Here is a 23,009-nt window from a genome sequence, read left to right on the forward strand (position 1 = left end):
TATTGCGAAAAAGTAGCAACTAAACACTGAAGGCCTAAGAGCTAGCCTTCTATTCCTATCTAGACCATCTCAATTTTATATTTAGTCAGTTTAGTTCTTGCTCTCCCTGATGTATTGTGAATTTGTGAATGAGAAAGTAAAGTATGAAGTAAGTGAATATCATAATTGGCTTATCTAAGACTTTTGTCAGTTTCCTTTCTCTTCAAAAATGTGTAACTTTATTTTTACTTGTACTTTTTATATGATAGTTGTGTCAAAATTCTATTGATATTATTTACCTAGCATAAAACCCAGTGTGTTTGTCTGATTCTGCACTGGCTGCTCTAGTGATAAGGTATGTACTTACTCTGCAATGGAGAGGTGACTAGGAATGGCTCTGCCCTTCCATGAATTGGTCTTCATCCTTTTAAAACAGCACCGCTGGAGTGGCAGGAACCCCAAAAGAAGTCTAGACAGGAGAATGGAGTTCTAGTTCTGATTCTGCTGTAGCAGAAATTTTGTTTTCTTTTCCTTTTACCACATTGTTGAGATTCCTGGGACCTAGTTTTTCTGATTTGTAAAATAAAGGGTTGGATGTTATGACCTTGAATGTATATTTCAACTCTACTATTTGATGCCTCTAAGGAAATGGCTCTCCTGAGTCCTATTTCCCCATTCTCATCCCTTTTAATCCAAGGTTTATAATTTTGTCTCCTGTATTCTCTACTTTTTAGCTTTATTATTCAGAATCCTGATTCTTGCCTCTAGGCTATTTCTTTCAGATTTCAGCATCTGCCTCTCTACTGAATTCATAGAAGGACATTAGAATTCAGTTTTCTCACTTTAATAATTTTCCCAGTTGAAGTTACCCAGAGTTATTCTTAGTTAAAACTTGAATTCTTGAGTAAAACTTGAAGTACCCTTTTCATTATTTTTTCCAAGTCTTATATTAATATACTCAAATTTACTTGTTCAATATTATTGTGTGAATGGACAGTGAGCTAATCAACCATTCAAAATGTGAGAATCCACTCTAAATTAAGCCTTGTGCTGGAAGTTTCAGGTTTTGAAACAACCCTTAAAATGTGCTGTGTCAGTTCTGAAACACTGCATATTTTTAGTACTAAGTTAAATTTTTTTTTAAGAATTGGCCCTGATTGTTTTAAAGAAAAATGAGTTATGGTTAACCAAATTTGATCACATAGCCGATTTCTGATAGCAATTCTTTCTCAGAATCACAGCGCTACAGTAATATGTAATGACTCCACCCCACCCCTCTTCCTTATTTGTAACAGCTAAACAGCTACAACATAGACAGTTCTTCAGGACATCTCTTTCCCTGCACAATACATATGACTAAATTTATCTATGGTGATTAACATGAGTAGAGAAGAACTTTTAATCTTAGGATACTTCTTAAATGGATTTACTGAATACAGCCATTGTACTTATAGGTGACCTAGACATGTGGCTTAAAATAGGTGAGGCTTATCCATGAATTTTAGAAGAAATACATTAATTGGCCGGAATGAAAAAGTGTCTGCCTTTGTGTATTAATATACTTCTATCCAACTGAAAGCATTTACATTAGCAGAAAAAGCAGCGTCAGTCCCTGAACAATGACAAAAAAGTTGTTCTACTTATATTGTAGAATGCCAAACCATTTAGTGGTTTAAAACAATTTCTCATCATTCTGTGGGTGACCTGGGCTCAGTAGGTGTTTCTTGTGGGGAATCCCTCATGTGATTGTAGTCAGATACCTCTGTCCCCAGCTGCTATCTGGATACTTGGCCAGGCTGAATATTTAAGCTAATTCAGTCATATGATTGGCAATCAGTGCTGACCGTAGGCTGGAGTTCAAATAAAGTGCCTACACTTCGGCCCTCTGTGCAGCTTGAGTATCTCGCAGCATGGCGGCTGGGCTGCCTGGGGGGCATTCCAAGAGATGGGAAGTAGAAGGTGCCAGACCAGCATTATCTCCATCATATTCTATTGGTCAAAGCAGTTACAGGGCCTGACCAGATTTTAAAAGGTTGCAAAATAGAAACCACCTCTTGATAGGGGAAATGGTAAGGGTACATTTTAGAAGAGCTTGTGAGATGGAGATATTGTTAGGGGATCTTTGGAAAATACGATCCATCAAAATAGTTTTAAAGAAATGTCCTACCACATCCTTTAATGATGGAGTTGGCAGAGGACAATCAGAAGATCAAATCCGACCCTCTGGCTTTTTTTGTAAATAAAGTTTTATTAGGACACAGCCATGCTCATATATTTACATGCCATCTATGGCTGCTTTCATGCTACAATGGCCATCGTTCAGTAGCTGCAATGGGACCATAAGCCCTGAAAAGCCTAAAATATTTACAGTCTGGTCCTTTACAGAAAAAATGTTTGCCAATCCCTGACTCAATGTCTTTATTTTTTAAAAGAACATTATTCACCAAAGACATTTGCTAAAAATTCCATAAATTTAAATTTTTATTGTCTGTGAATTTTTCCTGTTGCCTTCTTCTCTAGGGAAAACGTACCAACTCTAAGAGCTCCCACGACTCTGTTGTGGTCCTCTGATACATATAGTTTCCACGATGTTAACTTGTTTTTTTCCTTCAAAATAGAAGCCCTCCCTTCTGTCTCCACCCCCACCCACCAAAGGTGGGCTTTGTTGGCTCATTTATGGTGTTACTTTCTTTTATCACATATTGTATGGGTTGCAGTGGTCCTGAAGCCCAAGCCTGTCAGCACATGACAATAATCTAGGGAGTGTTAAGAACTGCAGAAGTCAGTACCCCATCCTCTAGAGATCCTGACCTGGATCAAATTGGGAAATAGGCTTCAGTACTTAAACATTTATATGTAGTGTACCTACAGAAGAACACTTAGCAACTATTATATATTTCAAAGTCTAGTCAAAGCAACAATAAAGCAATCCATCTTTTATAAATTAATAAAACTATATCCACCTCTTGCAAAGGAGTGACTCCAACTTGATCTGAAACAGACTTTGTGTGCTCATTAACTGCTAGAAAAAAACCTATTAAGAAAAGACACAGTTTCCTTGGTGGGGGGGGGGGTGGAATGGATACTTTCGTATATAAAGAATCATGACAAGAGGAGGAGAAAAGGAGTTCAGGAAGAAGTACATGATGATGGAAATGGGGGGGGGGATTTTAATAGTTATTACCAGTTGCTTATTGTGTCAACTAGAAACCTAATATGAGAAGTTTCCTTGAAATGAGTGAGGTGTGGGAAATAGTGAGGGACTTAGCATGGAGTGCTCTGGAAAGAAAAGCCAAGGACAAAAAATTAAACCTTATCATCTTGACTTAGGCAGACTTGGGCGTTTATGTGTGTTGGAAGCAGGGGGAATAGAGTGAAATGGGAGGCACAACCAAAGGCAAAGATCAGACTTGGAGAAAATAATTGAGTGATGTGTTAAGTAACCAGTTCCGTCTTGTAGGTGAATTCCCACATGGCTAGGGGTATACACATTTCAAACTGCTACTAAATAAGTTCAAATGAGATTGTTCAATCCTGGTTCAATTCAGTCATAGTATGTAAGGAACCTGCCTTTATCTGTGGGTCATTAGGCAAAGGAAGCTCATTTCTAAAAGGCAGCATCTTGAATATTTTCTGTAACTGTAATATCAAGCATACGAATTCAATAACTTAGATGTAATTTCGGATTATAATATTATTTTCAATTTTAATAAGACTAAAAGCTGTAGCTGCTGTGATTGAAATATATTTTCTGCCAACGCCATGGCGCTGTTACGCGTTATTTATTAAGTGCCACCGATTTCGTTTTCGTTTCACACAACTATACGCAACTTGTCTTTTTTCTTCCTAAAGACTTAAACAACTAAAAGAGATGATAGATAAATCAGCTAGTTGCAGAATGATGCCATATTTTGAGGAACTAAGTTGGGGGATGGGGGCAGCGTGTCTTGGGAATGGGTTGAAAAAGAAATGGACCTGGCTGAGAGTTTAAGTGGAAAGTTGGTCTTCACTGCTGAAAGAAGGAATGATCCTTTAGAGGGATGATGGTAAGAGATCCTCAAAGATAAACTGAGGCATATTAAAAATTTTAAGAGTTTACTTGAGCAAAAATTGATTCGTATCGGGCAGCATCCCATCTAGCAGATAGAAAGGAGATCCGAGGAGCTGTACAAAATGAAAGACTTTTATGGCCAGACAGAAGCTGGAGCAAAGAAGTTATACTAGGCAAAAAAAGCAGGTTGGTTATTGCAAGGTTACTGTTCAGTAGGGAATAGCAGGGGTCTATCAGGCAGATCACCTAACTCGAGCGGATCAGGTGATTCTTGGCTGGCTGGTTAAGATTCCATGTCGGTGAGAGCTGAAACTGTAAGTTAAGTCTCAGTTTGGTGACACAAGGCTTAGCTTAAGCAACTCCCTTTTGGACCTGTTGTATTGTTTTTAACAGAGCAAGAAGGATGTTGCAGTGATGTCCACTAGAAACTTCTGAAAGGACGGGAATATTCTGCACTGTTCAAGGTGGTCACAACATGTAGCATTTGATATGTAGCTAGTGCAACTGAGGAAATAACATTTAAATTGTATTTATTTTTACTTATATTTAAATTGCCCAGGTGGCAAATGGCTACCATATTGGAGAGCACAGCACAAAGAAAACACAATGTTCTTGGAAAAGAGGAAAAGGAGATTGAAAACAATTTTTGTTCATCATTATGGGGATAATCCATGAATCAGAATGTTTGCGATTCAAACTTTGTCATAATCATCACAGATGAAAATGGACATATTTTTCTTCCTAGTGATTCATTTTAATAGTGTGTTTGTGGAAATTATAAAAGTTAGCCATTGATAATTATAAATACAGCCTGTCAAAGGAGCAGGTAACTGTGATGATTATATGATCAGGAAAAACTTGGTTTTCACATACTCTGGTTTATAAAACTTGCTATAATATGTTATGTGTCACCTTTAGGTTAAACCTAACAAAAAACAGTGCAGCAGATTTATAGTCACAGGAGACATCTCATCCAGCAGTTAATTTGTAGAAAAATTTCATTTTTTCAGTTTGAATGAACAGATGGCCTATTCATTAAAATTCAAAAGTAGATAATTACTCGATTCCAGTATTTTTAGCAAAAGGACACTTTATAGCATTACGTTAGGGGAAGACTTATAGGTCTTAAAATGCTTTGTGTGACTGGACACATAATTCTCCACTGTCTACAACTGTCTGCCATGCTAACTGAATAAGACAGTTAAAAATAGAATTGTAGCTCTTCTTCAACACTAAAACACTCACTTGAAAAAAAATAATTGCTCATCTCTCTAAAGAAAAAATCTTCACATTAACCCTGAAACCCTGCCCAAACATTCCGCAAATGCTTATCTATCATTTTTGTGCTGGACACTTGAAATTAGGATATACATTTGAAAAGACTGCCCCTGCCCTTAAGAAGTAGAGTCCAATGGTAAATGTTCATTGATTTGTGTCCTGGGTTTTCTTACAACTGAGTAGCAGTTTGCAATTTTTTCTCATTTAAGTAGTTCAATAAAAGTGAATATTTAGTAATTTGTAACAGAATATTCATATGTTTAATAGTTCTGTCTGGTAAATCTGCTATAGAAGGTGCCGGTTTGCTGTGCAATGATGCTTATGCTGATTTTTTTTTTCTTTTCTTACCACCCAAAGCCAGTATTTTTTTTTTTCCCCCACAAGTGTTCCTCCTGTTCCTACATATAGAAAATGAGAGAGAAGTAACATTTGTTTAATATCCCTCATTCTTAGGAAGCTCGGAATAAAATTGCTTCTTCATTACTCTGGCTTTCCTCACCTAGGAGTTCTTGGTCTCTTTACTACTTAGGTCTTGGCTATCTCTCTCTACATGGACTTTTGTTATCTTCTGTTCCAAATATTTCTGGAATAATTTCATAACTTTTTTTTCCAACTTCTAAAGTGCATTAGTTTCCACAAAACACTTTAAGATTTCTACAAACTGTCATAAGGTTTAAGAATGTAAGTTTACATCTTTCCCATGAATCAAATTATGTATAGGAAATTTGCCACCTTGAATTTTAAAAGAAAACAACTGTCCTCATCCATTAGATTTGATCTTCATTCCAGGGTTTGCTCTTTTATTGAGTTTTGGCTTGACATATTTTCTCCATTTGGGCCTTACACTTTGGAAAGGATGACCCCTTCACCACAGGCATTTTCTTAGGTCCATCTTGACAATCTTACCGTAAAATCAAAGAGAATAAGAAATACGTTTCTATGTATGTGCATTCCTAACACACCTGCTGTCAGCAGTAGTTTTTCATTTGAAATGCAAACTTTTTCCCTATATGACTGTTACACAAGGACCCACTCACAATAAAGGGAGAAGCTTTGTCCAGAGTAAAGTACTACCTGTCTGCAAGCCCTTTGTCAGAATCCTTAGGGCCAGATGTTTCAGAATTCATAATTTTTCATACTTTAGAAAAGTAATATTGTACATGTAGTATATATTATATAGTACTCCCAGTTGGGGGGGGCAGCACCTATAATCAAACACATTCACATTTCTGCAGCAAAATGTGTACGTGTACATTTAGGTCAAATAAAGACTATAAATAGCCTCCCATTAGTTCAGGTAAGGTCTCGAAGCCAAATGAGAATACAGCTTTAGGATTTAGAGAGCAGATAAGGAACTGGGCACCTGATAGTAACTATCACTCCCACCCCACCCCTGTCACTCTCTCAATGACTATGAATATTCATTGACCAATAGAACTAAGCCATTTGGGATCTGCACATAAGGAATTCCATGAAGACCTATCGGTAAGACCTAGAATCCCTGTAGGTTCAGTTCTGATCAGTTCTCAGGAGATATACAAAAAGAGTTCTCCTAATGGCCAGCACAAAACTCCAGGTAATCAAATACTGAACTGTTATTTTTGATACGTTAACTCTTTGCTCTTCTGCATCCTATTTTCTTAACCTTATCTCTCTCCTTTTATTTCACAGTTGACTGATCCATCATTTCCATTTTTCTCTGTCTGCAACTTTTCTCCAACTTTTTCTTTCTTTACCTATACCTTCTCTAATAAAACATTCATATCCTGTCTACCCCATAAATAGATATAATACATAAGGCTTGAATTTTTGTCTAACGAAGTTATAACTCAGTCCATAGCTCCATTTCTCTTCTGGCACATAACCACAAAACTTAAGATTATAGCTGGCTCCTTGTGAATTTGGATAGGTAATCATTGTTCAGCTCAGAATCTAATGTCTTTGAGGGTATCACATATTTATCCTGGGCACAGAGAGGGACTAGAAAATGTTTCTTGCCTATGGAAAGCACGAAATCTTTCAACAAGTTGACATTTACGTTTTCCCTTCCAGTAGAGATTTTTGTTCTGTGGTCTGTGCCTCGGAATGTATCTCACTACAAGTATGGATTATCTCTGGGGGTTTTCATCTGTCCCTGCTTTTAATTCGTTTTGATACTGTTATGGTAACCCACGTAAAAGAGAGAGTATTACTTTCTTCCGAAATTCAACCAAGTTCATTCTTACGACTGTTGGCTGCATTTTCTACCTATAGAGCTGGAAAAGCTGATCCTTATTCATTTATCAAATAGATTTATTGAGTGCCAGCTTGTAATACTTTTTCATAGCAAGTGAACAACAACAAAAACAACTCAGATCTGTCTCTACGCCATTATCTTCTTCGTGTATTAAAAACATATATCTCTGGCTGATATATACCAAAGACTTTTTTTTTTGGAAACTAGAAATCCTCATTAGTGGGTTTTAAACTACCTTCTCTAATGTAAATAGCAATAATACATTGATTTTTATTTGGGAAGATATTTCCCAAGACTTGTTTAAGCTTTCCACTCATCAAAAGCCTGCTTGTTGTAGCAACTAAATTTCAGTTCCAGTCAAACTTGCATACTGCCCAAGAAGGGGTTAAATAGCCCCATGCCTTTAGTGTTTTCTCATTTCTACAGGGTGGTATTAGCACAGGAAAAGTCTTCTGATTTTTGCTGTGCTTTGTAATGAATAAAATATGTGGGGCATGTGAAGAACTTATGTAAGCTCTTTGTCTTGGTCTCACTGAAAAGCTTTAATTTTATTCTTACTTTATAATCTTGGAGATGTCAACAGGCCCCATGCCATCTTTCATGACTTTATACTTTCCCAATAGAGACCATGGACTTCAAAGCTTGTTAGGCGAGCATTAAAAATAAAGGCCCAGGGCTAGTGAACTTTAACATTATTTTTCCCTGTGAAGCTGCAGTGATATACAAGGCAGAGTGTTTTCTTAGTGTTCAAGCATAATTTAAGATCATACTGTGCCAAAAGTCTTCTATATTATATTTGTATTCTGAGTCCTAATAGGTTAGGTACCAGAGTTTTCTTATAATATTATTTGGGTATATTCTTATATCCCAATGTTTATGTAAAAACTGTCTATTGGCCAGTAGTACAGCATCAGTTAACATCTATTTCAGAATCTTCACAACATAAAACACAACTTTTCCTTTGGATCTGTTGGTAATCATTACCCTGTCTTGAGGCAGAGTGCAAATTCCTTTTATTTACTTCTCTGGGGTATGGGTGTGTGGGAGAGAGTTTATAAAAGGAAAGGAAACTAGTTGCTCAAATGAAAACTCCTTGTCTGTTCTTCATGTGAGTCAATGGATGAACTAAAATCTAGGAAAACTGAAATATGGGCACTAATATCATTTAGGGGTACTTGAATTCAGAACATAAATTATTTAGGACATTTGTAGATAGGGACAAATTATTCATGGACAGTGCTAAGTCATTAGGAATAATAATTTTTGTGTGAATTAGTTTCTTTAAGAGGATTTCTTAAGGAGCTTTATAGCAATGGTTCAAGGACGGGTTGCTGATCAGATTAGGGTGTGTGTAGAGCCTGCACTCCTTTAATCTGGTCTCAGGTAATCTCTAGATGAGCTTCTCTGGTTCCTTGAATCTGCCTCAGGTGGTCTTCTCTGGAATGAAGAATGTAACTCCATTTGTTGGGGGGTTTAGTGCTGTAAAGAGCTCAGAGATATTGTTAACGTGTATCGCTTGAGGTGGAACCAGGACCTGCCCCAAGGCTGCACTGTTGTTTCTTGGCTGCTCTTCCCTTGTCTCTGCATCCACTGCTTTCCCTTATTAGCAACTGTTTGAATCTCCCTTTTGGACTCAGGGAAGGTTATGGAGGCTGGAGTCTGTTCCCTACAAACACGGAATGGGGGACATGGAAAGGCTTCCATGCCCAGGAGCCCCACAGGGTCCTGCTCAGTTTCAATAGTACCGTAGTATTTACTATTAAAAAATATCGGCATCTAAGTGGACCCATGCATTTCAAACCCGAGTTGCTCAAGGGTCAACTGTACGTTTTTTTCTCCTTCTGGACTACATAGGCAATATAATTTAAATGAAATCTTCAAGCTTTCCCACAAGTGTGATCACAGCAGCGGGTCGTTTTCACTAACATTCGCATGTATTCACTCATGAGAATTTACTAATCTCCTCCTATTTACAACCAGACACTGCAGGATTACATGATTGGCCCTTCAGTTAGTTTAGTGTATACTAACATGTGTAGAAAGCTTCATCACACACCAAACTCTTTCACATAGGTTTCATGTACTAATCCTGTGAAGCAGGTAGCTATTATTCCCATCGCACTGATGGAGAAACTGAGTGCCTAAATGTCTGACATTTCAAGAGCAGTGAAACCAGAATATTAGCTTAGAACTTCTGATTTCAAAACTCTTCCTTCTTCTGCCTCATAAGAGCCATTACAAAGGTGTTAAGCGAACTTGGATAAAGAAGACGTAATCTCTGATTGAAGCAATAACATCTTGTTCACAATGGATTCTTTTCTAACCTTTCTAGTCTTAGGTGAAATTGGATTAAGCACCCATTTGACATCCTGTGAAAAGACTGGTGTCCTCCCCTAAAATATCTGCCAATTCCCGAGTCCTTAGTTTTTTATAATTACGTAATTTACATAGTTACTCCAGGATTTCCTGCTTTCCAACTTCGCATTATCGCTCATTCTTCATTTCCTTGCCTCTCTGTTTATTGATGTATCCAAGCAATAGATCTTTCCTCAAGCTTTTATCTTCCTCCAAGCCCTTCACACAGGAAATTCGTGTGAAGCAGATTAATTTGGAGAGAAATGTAGGACATGAATTCTGGCAACAACTAACTGAATATTGTACATTAGAGATCCCTCCTACTAAAAGTCTTCTAGCCTCCTCAACGTGAGGCTTTCCAGCAGGACCATTTCGCTGAAATCTCCAGCTTGTTGCTCGTCTTGTTCTTTTCCTTGCCCCTGCTCATTTATCACTCTCCTCCTTCCCACTCCTAAATGTTATGAACCAAGACCTTGGACCCTGCCTCTCCCTCCTTAAAACTGCCTATCAAAGTATTTTTTCTTTTAAAAAGAAAAAAGAGAATTTCCTCCAGAACTATTTTTAACCTATATATTTTTTGTCTGGCCACATGCATTACCTAATTATCAAAACCTATTAAATAAGATCTGTAGTGAGATAATGGAAGAATAGAGAGTTAAATAACTTATCCAAGGTCTCCAAGCCAATCAGTGGTAGAGCCAGGACCTGATATTCTCAAGTAAGCCTGGAAAAAGGCTGTCATTCTAGCATCAGTAGGATATTCTTATAAGTCTTGCTTCAGAAATTTTTCATAATCACTTCTATTTCAGGTGACACCTGCTGGGGAAAATTATTCAGTAAAGTAGCTTTGTGTCTTTATTCTAATTCTATCCTAATCTAGTGGCAACATGGATTACTTAAATATTGCAACCTAGTATTAACCTATTTTTAGCTTGCAATTTACATCTAGTCGAGATTTTTTTTAAAGTGGAAGTCAAAATTGTCCCTTTAAATGTAGAGTGTTTTGTATACACATGGACATAGTTGACTCCAGGGCTTCCAACTTTGGCACTACTTACATTTGGGGCTGAATAATGCTTGGTTGTGTGGGCTGCCTTGTGCATTGTAGGATGTTTAGCAGTGTTCCTCTACCCTCTAGATGCCAGCAGAACCTCCCTAGTTTCAAAACCTCCCTAGAACCAAAATTGTCTCCAGACATTGCCAAATATCCCCTGGAATTAAAACTGCCCCCAGTTGAGAACCATCATGTTATATCAAAAACTCTCCCAAGGGACTTCCATGGTGGCACAGTGGTTAAGAATCCGCCTGCCAAAAAAAGAATCCGCCTGCCAATGCAGGGGACACAGGTTCGAGCCCTGGTCCGGGAAGATCCCACATGCCGTGGAGCAGCTAAGCCCGTGCGCCACAACTACTGAGCCTGTGCTCTAGAGCCCACGAGCCACAACTACTGAGCCCACGTGCCACAACTACTGAAGCCTGCGCACCTAGAGCCCATGCTCTGCAACAAGAGAAGCCACCTCAATGAGAAGCACAGGCACCACAACGAAGAGTAGCCCCCACTTACCTCAACTAGAGAAAGCCTGCAAGCAGCAAAGACCCAACGCAGCCATAAAATAATGAATGAATGAATGAATTTATTTATTTAAAAAAACCTCCCAAACTTAATATTAAAACGTAACAGAGACAAAAATCGTATGATGAGTGCCTACAAGTCTGACAGTGATAATAGTACTTGGCATTTGCCTGTCTCTAAGTAACTACAGACATGGCCATTCATTGTTTAGGCTAATTGAGGTGCTCATGTATCACAGAAATAATAGAGCAAAAATGCATTATACTAAAATTAAGATTAATAAACTTGAGGCAAATTATCTGTTCAACTCTGATTATTCAGGGAATGATCGTTTCCTATGTGTGAATATCTCTTCTCTGGCCTGTCTTTACCTTTCTTCATCACTAGAAATTGAAATTAGTCCACAGATATTTATTTAGTGCCTCTTGAATACTTTAAAGTGCTAGAGGGCTTCCCTGGTGGCGCAGTGGTTGAGAGTCCGCCTGCCAATGCAGGGGACGTGGGTTTGTGCCCCGGTCCGGGAAGATCCCACATGCTGCGGAGCAGCTGGGCCCATGAGCCATGGCCCCTGAGCCTGCGCATCTGGAGCCTGTGCTCCGCAACGGGAGAGGCCACAACAGTGAGAGGCCCACGTACTGCAAAAAATAAATAAATAAATAAAAATAAATAAAGAATTTCAAAACGTAATGTGTAGAAAGATTATAGAATCATGATATTTGTGAAATTCTTCCAGAGTCCTGTTCATGTCAGGTCAATGGTTGAGCCATCTGCAATAGGTTTAGTAAATTCTTACTCCTTAAGTATCCTCAAGGACAGAAGTGCTGTAATGTAAGTTGCTCCTTCCAGACTTTCACTCTGATGGTTCAGATGATTTTCTGTATCCAAATTGCTTACATTTCAGTCTGTTTCCTCATGTAGGTTTCCTTTGTGGATATGTATGCCCTAAGACCTCAGAGTTAGAAACCAAAACAAAAAGTGAAGTTCAAGTATATTGATGTGCATGTTAACCTACCTCTCTTTCTCTTTATTTTTTTTCATAAGTGAGATTTTTCTAGATGCCTCATTTATGTTTTTGATTTTATTTCATATTCAATATGTATTATAATCTATTGTAATTTAGTACAAAGAAATATTGTATCAAGTATATTTATAGCAGTCATGACCAGAAGGGAAATCAGATGTGCCTAATTGAAGAAGAAACAAAGTTCTTCACTCATGTGGCTTGAACCTCAACTAGCCTCTCATACCTCAGATTCTGTTTCATTCCATTTGGATGACTAGTACTTTTGTGCTTCTAGTAAGAATTATTGCTGTGATAATATCAAAGAAGTGACTTCTCTGAATGGAAAGCTTGGTCCCATCTAAAGTATTATAAGGACCTGATGGTTAAAGAAACTATGAAAGCACAAATAGTTTAGGGAAGAAAAACCTATGGTCTCTCTCTCTCTCTCTCTCTCTCTCTCTCTCTCTCTCTCTCTCTCTCTCTCTCTCTCTCTCTCTCTCTCTCTCTCTCTCTCTCCCCCCTCTCTCCCCCCTCTCTCCCCCCTCTCTCCCCCCTCTCTCCCCCCTCCCTCTCTCTCTCTCCCCCCTCCCTCTCTCTCTCTCCCCCCTCCCTCTCTCTCTCTCTCCCCCCTCCCTCTCTCTCTCTCTCCCCCCTCCCTCTCTCTCTCTCCCCCCTCCCTCTGTCTCTCTCTCCCCCCCTCCTCTCTCTCCTCTCTCTCCTCTCTCTCCTCTCTCTCCTCTCTCTCCTCTCTCTCCTCTCTCTCCTCTCTCTCCTCTCTCTCCTCTCTGTCTCTCTCTCTCTCTCCTCTCTGTCTCTATCTCTCTCCTCTTATCGCTAATCTGTAATGAGAAACTGGTAAACCAAAAAAAAAATAAAAACAAAAAACACTAAAGCAAAGTTAGGAAGAAAACACGTAATACTAAATACTAAAACAGGGCAATTTTTCACAGGCATTTATTCAATGGCCAAAAAATGATTTTTCAATCAAAATTAACACCTCATTTAAGGAGCAGGAGTTTAGATCCAGAGAGACCATATCCTTTTGGACTTGAAATCAAACTTAAATAGAGAACTGATAAGGTGCTGACACACTGCCCTTCTTTAATTCAAGAACAAACTTTCATCTCATAGTGAGACAGTCTTTTTCCTTATGTTGGCTTAAAGAAGACATATATAAATGACTGACAAGAAGTATTCTTAAGGAACACTGTCTAAGAATATAGTGTGTGTCCCTGGCAATGAGATGGCTTTTCCCTTTGGTTAGCCCATAGTAGCCTTATTTCTACTTTCTTCCCGGATGACAGTAACCCTCATCTAAAATGACCCTACAAGACAAGTTCAGTATAATAGTATTGTTAATCCATTGAGAAAGCAGAGAGTAAATCCTAAAATTTCTCATCACATGGAAAAAGAAAATTTTTGTGTTTATATGAAATGATGGATGTTAACTAAATTTATTGTAGTAGTCACTTCACAATATATGTAAGTCAAGTTATTATGCTATAGACCTTAAACCTACATGCAGTGTTCTATGTCAATTATATCTAAATAAAACTAAAAAGGAAAAAAACAAGATATATAAGAAACCTCATCTCCTAGAGAAAATGTATATATGCTGGTCACAGCACAGCTCAACCACCACAATGTTGAATGTTCCTATTGAATCTAGGAGCTACAGAAACCCTCATGAGAGAATACATAATGTAAAAGCTGTGGTCTCAAACCTACAAAATCATGAACGTATTAGAGAATGAAAGAGATGGAAGGTCTTGTCTAGATCGGACCTTTGATAAAACAACTGTCTCCCTTTAAAGACCAATCAAGTTGTCTTGAATGTTCCAACCAGGATTGTTGGAACTAAGCACAGAGTGTTCATAATTAGGTTATTGCCAACCATTCTGTCTCAGCTTTCCAGTAGTAAATCTCTAAACTGATTTGCCTTATCATGAAAGTCCTATGGTACAAAACCACCGGTTAGTGAAAAACCCATGAAGATAAACAAAGCCAGGAGATTCTGGGTCTCCTTGTAAATTCAATGTCTTCTTTTATTTATAGGACCTACTGATTCTTATAAAAGATAGATAAAAGTATAGATGCTTTATTATGGATCTCTTAACACTTAGCATTTCCCAAAAGTGGTACATAAATAGGGATACCAAAGAGCAACAGGTAGGTTGATTATTGCTCAAAGTGGCAAAATTTAGTACTTACGGGCTTCCCTGGTGGCGCAGTGATTGAGAGTCCGCCTGCCAATGCAGGGGACACGGGTTCGTGCCCTGGTCCGGGAAGATCCCACATGCTGTGGAGCGGCTGGGCCCGTGAGCCATGGCCGCTGAGCCTGCGCGTCCAGAGCCTGTGCTCCGCAACGGGAGAGGCCACAACAGTGAGAAGCCCACATACCGCAAAGAAGAAAAAAAAAAAAAAATTTAGTACTTATGACTCAGCCCATTGCAGATCATAAATGGGCATGTGGTACCAGAAGTAGAATAAGAAATACTGTCAAGTTACTGTGATAAAGCTTTCAGTTATTCATGCTAATGGCAGGAGTGATAAAAAGAGCCAAATGAAACTATAAATAACCCTTACATTTTATCTTAGCCAGCATTCCAACATCTCTCGCACAAATAACTTTAGCAGTTTAGCAAAGTTCAAACAAAAATGATTTGAATATTTCTTTCCTTTCCTGGTAGAGATAGGGGATAGTAAAAATAACACCAGTATAGTATCACATTTAAAAAAAATCAAAACTGAATAAAAAGCAGAAATAGAAGACATAAATTAACCACATTTTGGAGTATTATGAGTTCCTCAAGTAACAGTTCTAATAGCCTCTCATCGCTGTTGAGTTTAGCCAGTGAAAATCATGGAAGAAGTCTAGAACTCTACTAGGATGTTTGAAAATGTCCTTCTGCTATTCTTTAAAAAAAAAAAAAGTATTTGATTTGCAATCTAACATATTTGAAAATCAAACTAAATTGAAATATTAAAACAATCATGAATAAATGCTAATGATTCTCTTCTGTTGTTTAAAGAAATAGAAATTAATCAAATCTGACCTGAGGGGCTTCCCTGGTGGCGCAGTGGTTGAGAGTCCGCCTGCAGATGCAGGGGACACGGGTTCGTGCCCTGGTCCGGGAAGATCCCACATGCTGCGGAGCGGCTGGGCCCGTGAGCTATGGCCGCTGAGCCTGCGCGTCCGGAGCCTGTGCTCCACAACGGGAGAGGCCACAACAGTGAAAGGCCTGCGTACTGCCAAAAAAAAAAAAAAAAAAAAATTCTGACCTGAGGTAAATTCATCAAAATATATTGCTAAATTTAACAGCAAATTATAATTATATAAAAACCTCCAAGCTGGCCTATTTCTACAGTGCTGTAAGCCTGTGCACAAGTGTGCTATATATTCGGCCTACTTGACTTTTTCCCTATTTGTTTCCCCACATCCCTCCCCTCGCAACCAAAATTACCACACGTAGGCCTACCTACTTTCCATGCACATGGAGTCCATTTAAAACAAATCCTGTTTTTAGACACTGTGTGATAAAGGAGTTTATAAGGGGAGTGGCTTCAAGATGAATCTAATACTTTAAAGGAGGTTGATCAGGTGGGAATAAGGGCTGCTGGGTGTATGCAGTAAACTTTTGACTGTCTTGTTCTTAGTTTTCTTAAGTGAACCACTTAGTCCGTACTTGGAAATCCTTCGTAAATGTATAATCACTTCTAATTTTGCTTCAAGGCTGGTGTGTGGCGCGGTGAATGAGCTTAGCCAAATTCACATTTCACATCAATAACTCATCTTATTGAGCTCTTGGAAATGACAGCACTTCTAAATGTCTCTCGAAAAACTCTCATTAATGCCTTGTGTGTACCTTTCTTTCTTTTTAGTGCCCAGTCACTCTTCCTCCCTAAATTACTCCCCATCCACACAACAGGTATAAGGAAGGATAAGTGATCAAATTATGACTCAGGGTAACAATTTACAAACACTTTGTTTCTGTTTAACGTTTAGATCTTTCTGTTTATTAAAAAAAAAAAAAATACAGTGCTTTTTAGACCTTTCTCAACTATTATATGAGATCAGATCCCTTTCTTCCTTGGCTATTGTGAATATATTGAATCTGCAGTGTTTAACTTAATCTGGAAAAGATTTTTGACATCCAACTTTCTATTTTTGTTTCAGCAAGTATTTAAAAAAATTTTTTTTTGCTATTCTAATTAATATGGGATTCAACCTTCTGTTACCAACACTAATTATTCATATATATATAATCACTTATACCTGTCTTTTGCAAAAAAGTGAATTAATCTTGAGAAAATTAAGAAAATATCAGATCAGAAAAATGAGCTGTAAACAGAAGTGAGTGAGTGTTTGCACAAACTCGAAACCCCAGAGTCCTATACAATTATGCTGTGAACCTTCTAGAAGTCATATGAGAATGGGAAACATGAACAGTTATAATATAAACTGTCCATAAGTTAAAACAGATCAGTGTTATATGAGCATGGTTTTTCAGAGAAGTAAGGGGCTCTAGGACCAAGTAGAGTGGTCACTGTGTGGAGGGACATTTACAGTTTCCCAGAGGGAGGAATATCTGGATTTTATAAATTAGTTCTGATGTGATGGGTCCACAGATGCCTTTTAAGAAACCACTGAGCTAAAACAAGACTCCCAATGTCTGGCCATTTTTTTTTAGGTTGGTTAGTGGTTAAGAAGACCTAACTCTGAAACTGTCCAGCAGGATTCTTGGCAGTGGTCTAATTCCTGTGGATTCCTTTCCACCGAAGACTTTAAACCATGGGACCCAAAGAGACAGAGAAGCAGACTTGTACAAAATGAGCTGTGTATGAAAGTTCTTTAGGCATTATTCATTCTGCTCTTAGTTCTAGTAATATAGTTAAAGCTAGAGCTTTCAGTCAAAAAAATTTTATAATGTGTGAGAAAATTTTACTATGTTATACGTGGGAACCTCCACCATAAGACTATAGCTGTCGAAGCAATACTACCACAAATGTTGGCTGGACATGGCCAAGTAGGAAGGAGTACAAAAATACTGCATTCTGCCAGGTAGATCAGTGTGAATTCTTGAGATTCTTCTTTCTTCTTTGGGTGTGATATTGATTAAAACCCCAAAGTTCTCTCCTCAGCCCCCCATAGGGAGAAAATCTGAAACAAATCTTTTCTCCATTTAAAAAACAAAAATGAAAAAATATTATCCTACATGGACCTTGATTGGTTTCTGTAATAGATGATGGAATATTGTGCTTCAGTGTAATCTAATAAGCCCTACCTACATTTAAATTATAAGAAAGAAACATGATGCAAATAATACCAATAATAACAGGTAGTATTTACTGAGATTTGCTATATGCCAGCACTGTGCTAAGCATTGCATCTGCTTTATCTCATTTCATTTTATAAACTACCCAATAAGATAGGTACTTTGCTTTTATCATTTTATTAATGAAGAAACTGAGGCATAGAAAAATTAACATCTTGCCCAAGGACACAAGGCTAGTAAGGAACTGATAAGAGAACCAGAACTTAACTCCTGGTCTGACTTCAAATGATGTATAAATGTCTTAATTATGTTGTATTCTGAGCCTATCTTTCATTCTTGAGTGGCAGATGAAATTTCTAGAGGAATAGGCTTGCCATTGAGAGAAAGGGCTGGGTGGGGATGTCATGGGAGGAGCAACTGAAGCTTAAAAAAATATGAATTTCCTGGGTTGGTTTTGATGTACCTATCAAGAGAAAGTTTCCCTTCCTGAAGTCAAGAAGTAAGGCGTGAAAAAGCTAGACTTTTTAGTGGTCATACCCGCATAAAAGTATTTCCAAACTTTTAGGATTGTTGGATACATTCATTTCTAAATAGCTTCTTAACACACAGAGGAGGAACAGATACACAGTTCAAGAGTAGTGAGTAGATTTTGTCTGAAATTTTACCCTAATTACTGCGGCATTCTCTCTCCATTGATACCATTCAGATGAAATAGTTTTCAGGGTAGAACAGTGCCCTCTGAAGGATTCATCTTGCATCAGTGGTACATGAATTCAGCTTTTTAAGAAGTTTTTTAATATATAAGATTTTATCTCAATAGGTATTTGAACAACCCTATAATTTTATAAATATTATTGCTTAGGTAAAACTGGATTGATTTTTAAAAAGGTGGGAGTAAATGTAAAGCTAAAACTCCGAAAAGTTAAATATTACAGGAAGCACATAGCTAAAGTGATGATTATGGAGTCCGTGCATGAAGGCCTGACGTTTGGACAAACTTGGTAGCATTAGTTCCTTTCAATCACTAGCTACTGCCAAGCATTAGGCTTGGCAGTAGACCGTGGCTAAGTTACTTCTGTAGACCGTGGCTAAGTTACCTGGGAGGAATAATAGAAGGGTAGGATTAAGTGTAGAATAGATTGTGTTGCCTTTTTATTTCTTCCCCCATTATGTTAGGTGATGGAATTTTTAGTGTACATAGCTATGACTTTTTTAAAAATGCATTTTTTTTCATTTCCTTCATGAATAGCATTTCCTTACTTTCAGGCAACAATGTATACCCAGTGCACGCTGTTTACTTAGCTTTTTCATTCTTTAGCATTTCATTTTCCAAATCCTTTGTGGAACATCAACAGTCCCAGTGTCTCTTTCTTTTTCCTCAACGCTTATAGTTTGGTTTCCTTACAGCCCATGTTGCAGGGCTGGGAAGCAGATGAAACAGTCTTGCCCAAGTCAGATAAGATGTTTAAAAATAAAAGATCCCATGAGCCGCAATTAAATAATGCTCTAGGATCAAAGTAATTTCCCTTTGCATCATAGCTACCTTACTCAGATGAGAATTCCCGAGTATGAAGTGTGCTGTACAAAATGTACACACTCAATTTTTCTTTCAAATTCAAAATGACTTTAAAATTGGAATTACCAGAGTTTTCTAATATTGCATTTGGAAAAATTTTCACATGCTGCCATTTTTATCTCTGTCTTTTTTTGGTGTTTTCTTTTAGTCTCATCTCTAATCTTATCAGTGATTAATTTAGGAAAGGATATGGATTTCTTACATACTTTATTGCATTTCTTGCACTGCATCTTGAGGATGACTTTGTTTTAGTTGGTAGCTGCTTTGCATTTTTGAAAATGAGCCTGGCCCTCCTCATCTCATCTTGGAAATGCAACAAATGAAATGAAGCATGAGAGAGAATCGAAATGATGTGTTTTTCCTTCTTCTTTTCAGATGGTAAGGTTGAAGTTACAAAAGAAGGTGTGAAGCTGTGCACCATGGGTCCAGGAAAAGTATTCGGCGAGTTGGCTATTCTTTACAACTGTACCCGGACGGCGACCGTCAAGAGTAAGGCTGTTCATTTTTCTTTTTTTTTTTTTCAGATACTTTCAGTGTCTTTTCCATAGACCTGCGAGGTGTTAACATGCCTCTCGATTTTAATCTTCGTAAAGATTAAAATAATCTATATTCTAATTATTGCTTTGCAATACAGTTGATATTTTCCTCCTAAAGGATGCTTGTTAACATTGAGCTAAATTTTATTGCCGACTTATGAAAAGTATACTTTAACCTAGAACTCATTAAATTAGGATTTACAAAATGATATAATTTTATAAGTTAGAATTAAACAGAAGCAAGACTTTTCATTTTTCTGCCTTTAAAGCCTCAGAATCGTATTTAAGATAATTTTACGTATCTGTCTATTTTGGGTTGCATTCCCCACATAAATTTCACTTATTCATTCAGTAGTTTAGAAAAATTGAGGAGAAATGTCCTTCGTCTCATTCAAACACTGAGTAAGATATCCTGAATTCTAGAACTGCGTCGGAGTATATTCTTGTCCTCAGCTGCTCATCAAGCTGTATATTCCAGTGTTTTTCTTTTCTACTGATTGAGCTTATTTTAAATCAAGGCGTTAAAGCAGCTTGTTTCCCTAATTCTACATGTATGTGTATATATGATTTCTCTAGCAACTTTTATTGCTTGGTAGAAGCAGCTGCAGTAGTTAGAAGGGAAAGAAGTTTGTTTTAAATATTCCTTCTTCCTGAGTACAGGATGTAATGAGTGTATAACAAACAGAGCTGAATGCCAGAGCCAACAGTGGAAAGTCCATTGCATCTTCAGGCAGACGTGTATATTTCATGTGTGAAAAGTTCTGACACATCCTGTGGATGACTGCACTCACAAATTACTTTGATTAGGTTGTGTCGTTAAAACAATCCTGTTCGCAAAACGCCAAATTGTTAATTAATCTTGTCTGAGTGTCACTGACTATTTTATAGATTGCTTTTTTTTTTCCTCTCGGAAGTATGGCATATGATTGACAGTATGATATTAAAACTTGAGTTGTAAAGAACTCAAGAATGCATGGCCAGCTAGAGTCACAGAAATTCTTATAGGTCTTGTTAGTGAATCACCTTTTTAGTCACTGAAATCCCTGTAACATCAGTGGCAGTTGGGGCCCTTATTAGATGAGTCTTTCTTGGCATTTGATTCTTGATCTCTGAGAACACAACTCTTTTGATTGATAGGCACTGCCATGTTTTTATTCCATGACTCAAAGAATAATGAAGCCCGATGAACCATAAAAGATTCTGCCAGAACTTTAACTCACTTAAAAAGTACCTTAACTGGAAAAAAGAGCAGTGACGACTCCATTAAGTAAACAGATTTTACTATCATGCTTCATTTTCATGAGAAATTTATTACTTTTAGGGCAAAAAGGAGGCATAATAACACATTTGGATTAAAACAGGCTTTCTCTGTATTATGAATAATTTTTTAAGGTTTTAAAATATTTAAATTATAAAAATATTTCAGCCTTGTGTACTGCTCATTTAATCTAACTGAAATTACAAATTTTCCAAAGGCCAGCATTTGATAGTAACATGGTGCTTAATATTTTGGAATATTGAATTATTATTAAAGAAATACTTTAAAGTGAATCAAATATTTAATTATATAGCAAAAGATTTTTTGTAAGATGATTGCTTGGCTTCGTGAAAGTCAGTTTTCTTATTAGGTTCTTATAAAATGCTGTTCATTTGCACTAGCCTCTGTTGTTCTCATGCTTGGTAAATTTAAATAGACATTATGCATCTGACTGAACAAGAAGGAACTGGCTGTTGAATGCAAATTATGATCCTAACTGTTCTGGGGTCAGAACATCCATCATTAAAGGGAATGAGTGATGGAGCATGTTCTTTAACACAGACTCAGATGTCTCATGAGTGGGTATGTGGTTGTGTGTGTTTATCGTGCCCAAAGATGTGAAGGTTGTATTCAGAAAAGAGTCTGTGGTTGATGGTGTACAAATACATCTCTGCATGTGTAGATGCAGAGGTTTTGTGCATGTGTAAGGAATAATATCCATTAACAACTTCTGAATGTTGTGTAAGAGCTATAAGGTGTGAATAATGGTCATTTGTTTTTCAGGACCTTTTGTGCTGTCTTCTATCCAGGGAGATTGTACTTACGATTGATGATTATAGTTCTTAAATAGTATTTTAAATTTGTTTAAATTATACTCTCAGGCTGATCACTTTATAATTTATAATTCTGATTAGATTCCATCATGGGTGTTAGTTTTACCAAATGGCTACAGCGATGTTATCTTACTCTTAACATGTGATATTTTAAAATGTCCTTAGTTGGCTTTTTAGATCCAGTCGTTTCTCAGAATTCAGGATTGTGTTGAGTCTTGTCTATTTTTTCTTAACCATTATTTTGCCAGTGATGACCACTTGGAGTATCTTTCAAAACGCATTCATCTACTTGGGTGTAATAGTCTAAGTCTGAGGAAATTGCCCTTCGTACTCAATAGCTTGTCTATCCACACCTTTTTTCTTTCTCACGTACCTGGCTTGTGACCCCTTTTCCCCCAACAATACCCACTTTCTTTCATGATTGAAAATGTTGAGCCCTCTTTTCTTTCTCCCTAGATTAGCCTGAAAGCTGCCTAGCATTTTAATGCATTTTTAATTGCACAGTCATCACTGAATCCTAGGTGACATTCAAGAGCTCCTCAATGTACCTGAGTCATTTCTTGTTCACAAGAGCACTTTTTGAAGTTGTATCAGGCCTTAAATAAATACATTCCAGTGACTTCCTCTGATAACGAATGTGAACCTAACACCTGTGGGTAGTCTTTTTTTTAAATAGGATATAAAAAATAGTTGTCTTATTTTTATATATTGAGGTATAATTGACATATAGCGTTGTATTAGTTTTAGTTATGCATGATTCAATATTTGAATATATTGCAAAATGGTCACCACAATAAGTCTAGTTGATACCCATCACCATACATAGTTACAAAATTTCTTTTCTTGGGATTAGACCTTTTGAGATCTACTTTCTTAGAAACTTTTAAATATGTAACACAGTATTATTAACTCTAGCTACCGTGAGTACATTACATCCCCAGGACTTAAATGTAACACAGTATTATTAACTCTAGCTACCATGAGTACATTACATCCCGAGGACTTATTTATTTTATAACTGGAAGTTTGTGCAATTTGACCCCCTTCACTTATTC

The 23,009-nt window shown here is 37.4% G+C and overlaps 1 protein-coding gene across 2 annotated transcripts in view; it reads left to right on the forward strand.

Moving 5' to 3' along the window:
• Positions 1 to 23,009, forward strand: part of PRKG1 (protein kinase cGMP-dependent 1) — a 1,078,644-nt gene that overhangs the window by 361,722 nt on the left and 693,913 nt on the right. For both annotated transcript variants that reach the window (XM_033841580.2, XM_033841582.2), the window contains exon 3: positions 19,703 to 19,816. In XM_033841580.2, coding sequence (XP_033697471.1) covers positions 19,703 to 19,816 — 114 coding nt within the window. The remainder of the gene's footprint in view (positions 1 to 19,702; positions 19,817 to 23,009) is intronic.

This window comes from Tursiops truncatus, chromosome 16 (genome assembly GCF_011762595.2).
Source record: "Tursiops truncatus isolate mTurTru1 chromosome 16, mTurTru1.mat.Y, whole genome shotgun sequence".
NCBI classification, from domain to species: domain Eukaryota; kingdom Metazoa; phylum Chordata; class Mammalia; order Artiodactyla; family Delphinidae; genus Tursiops; species Tursiops truncatus.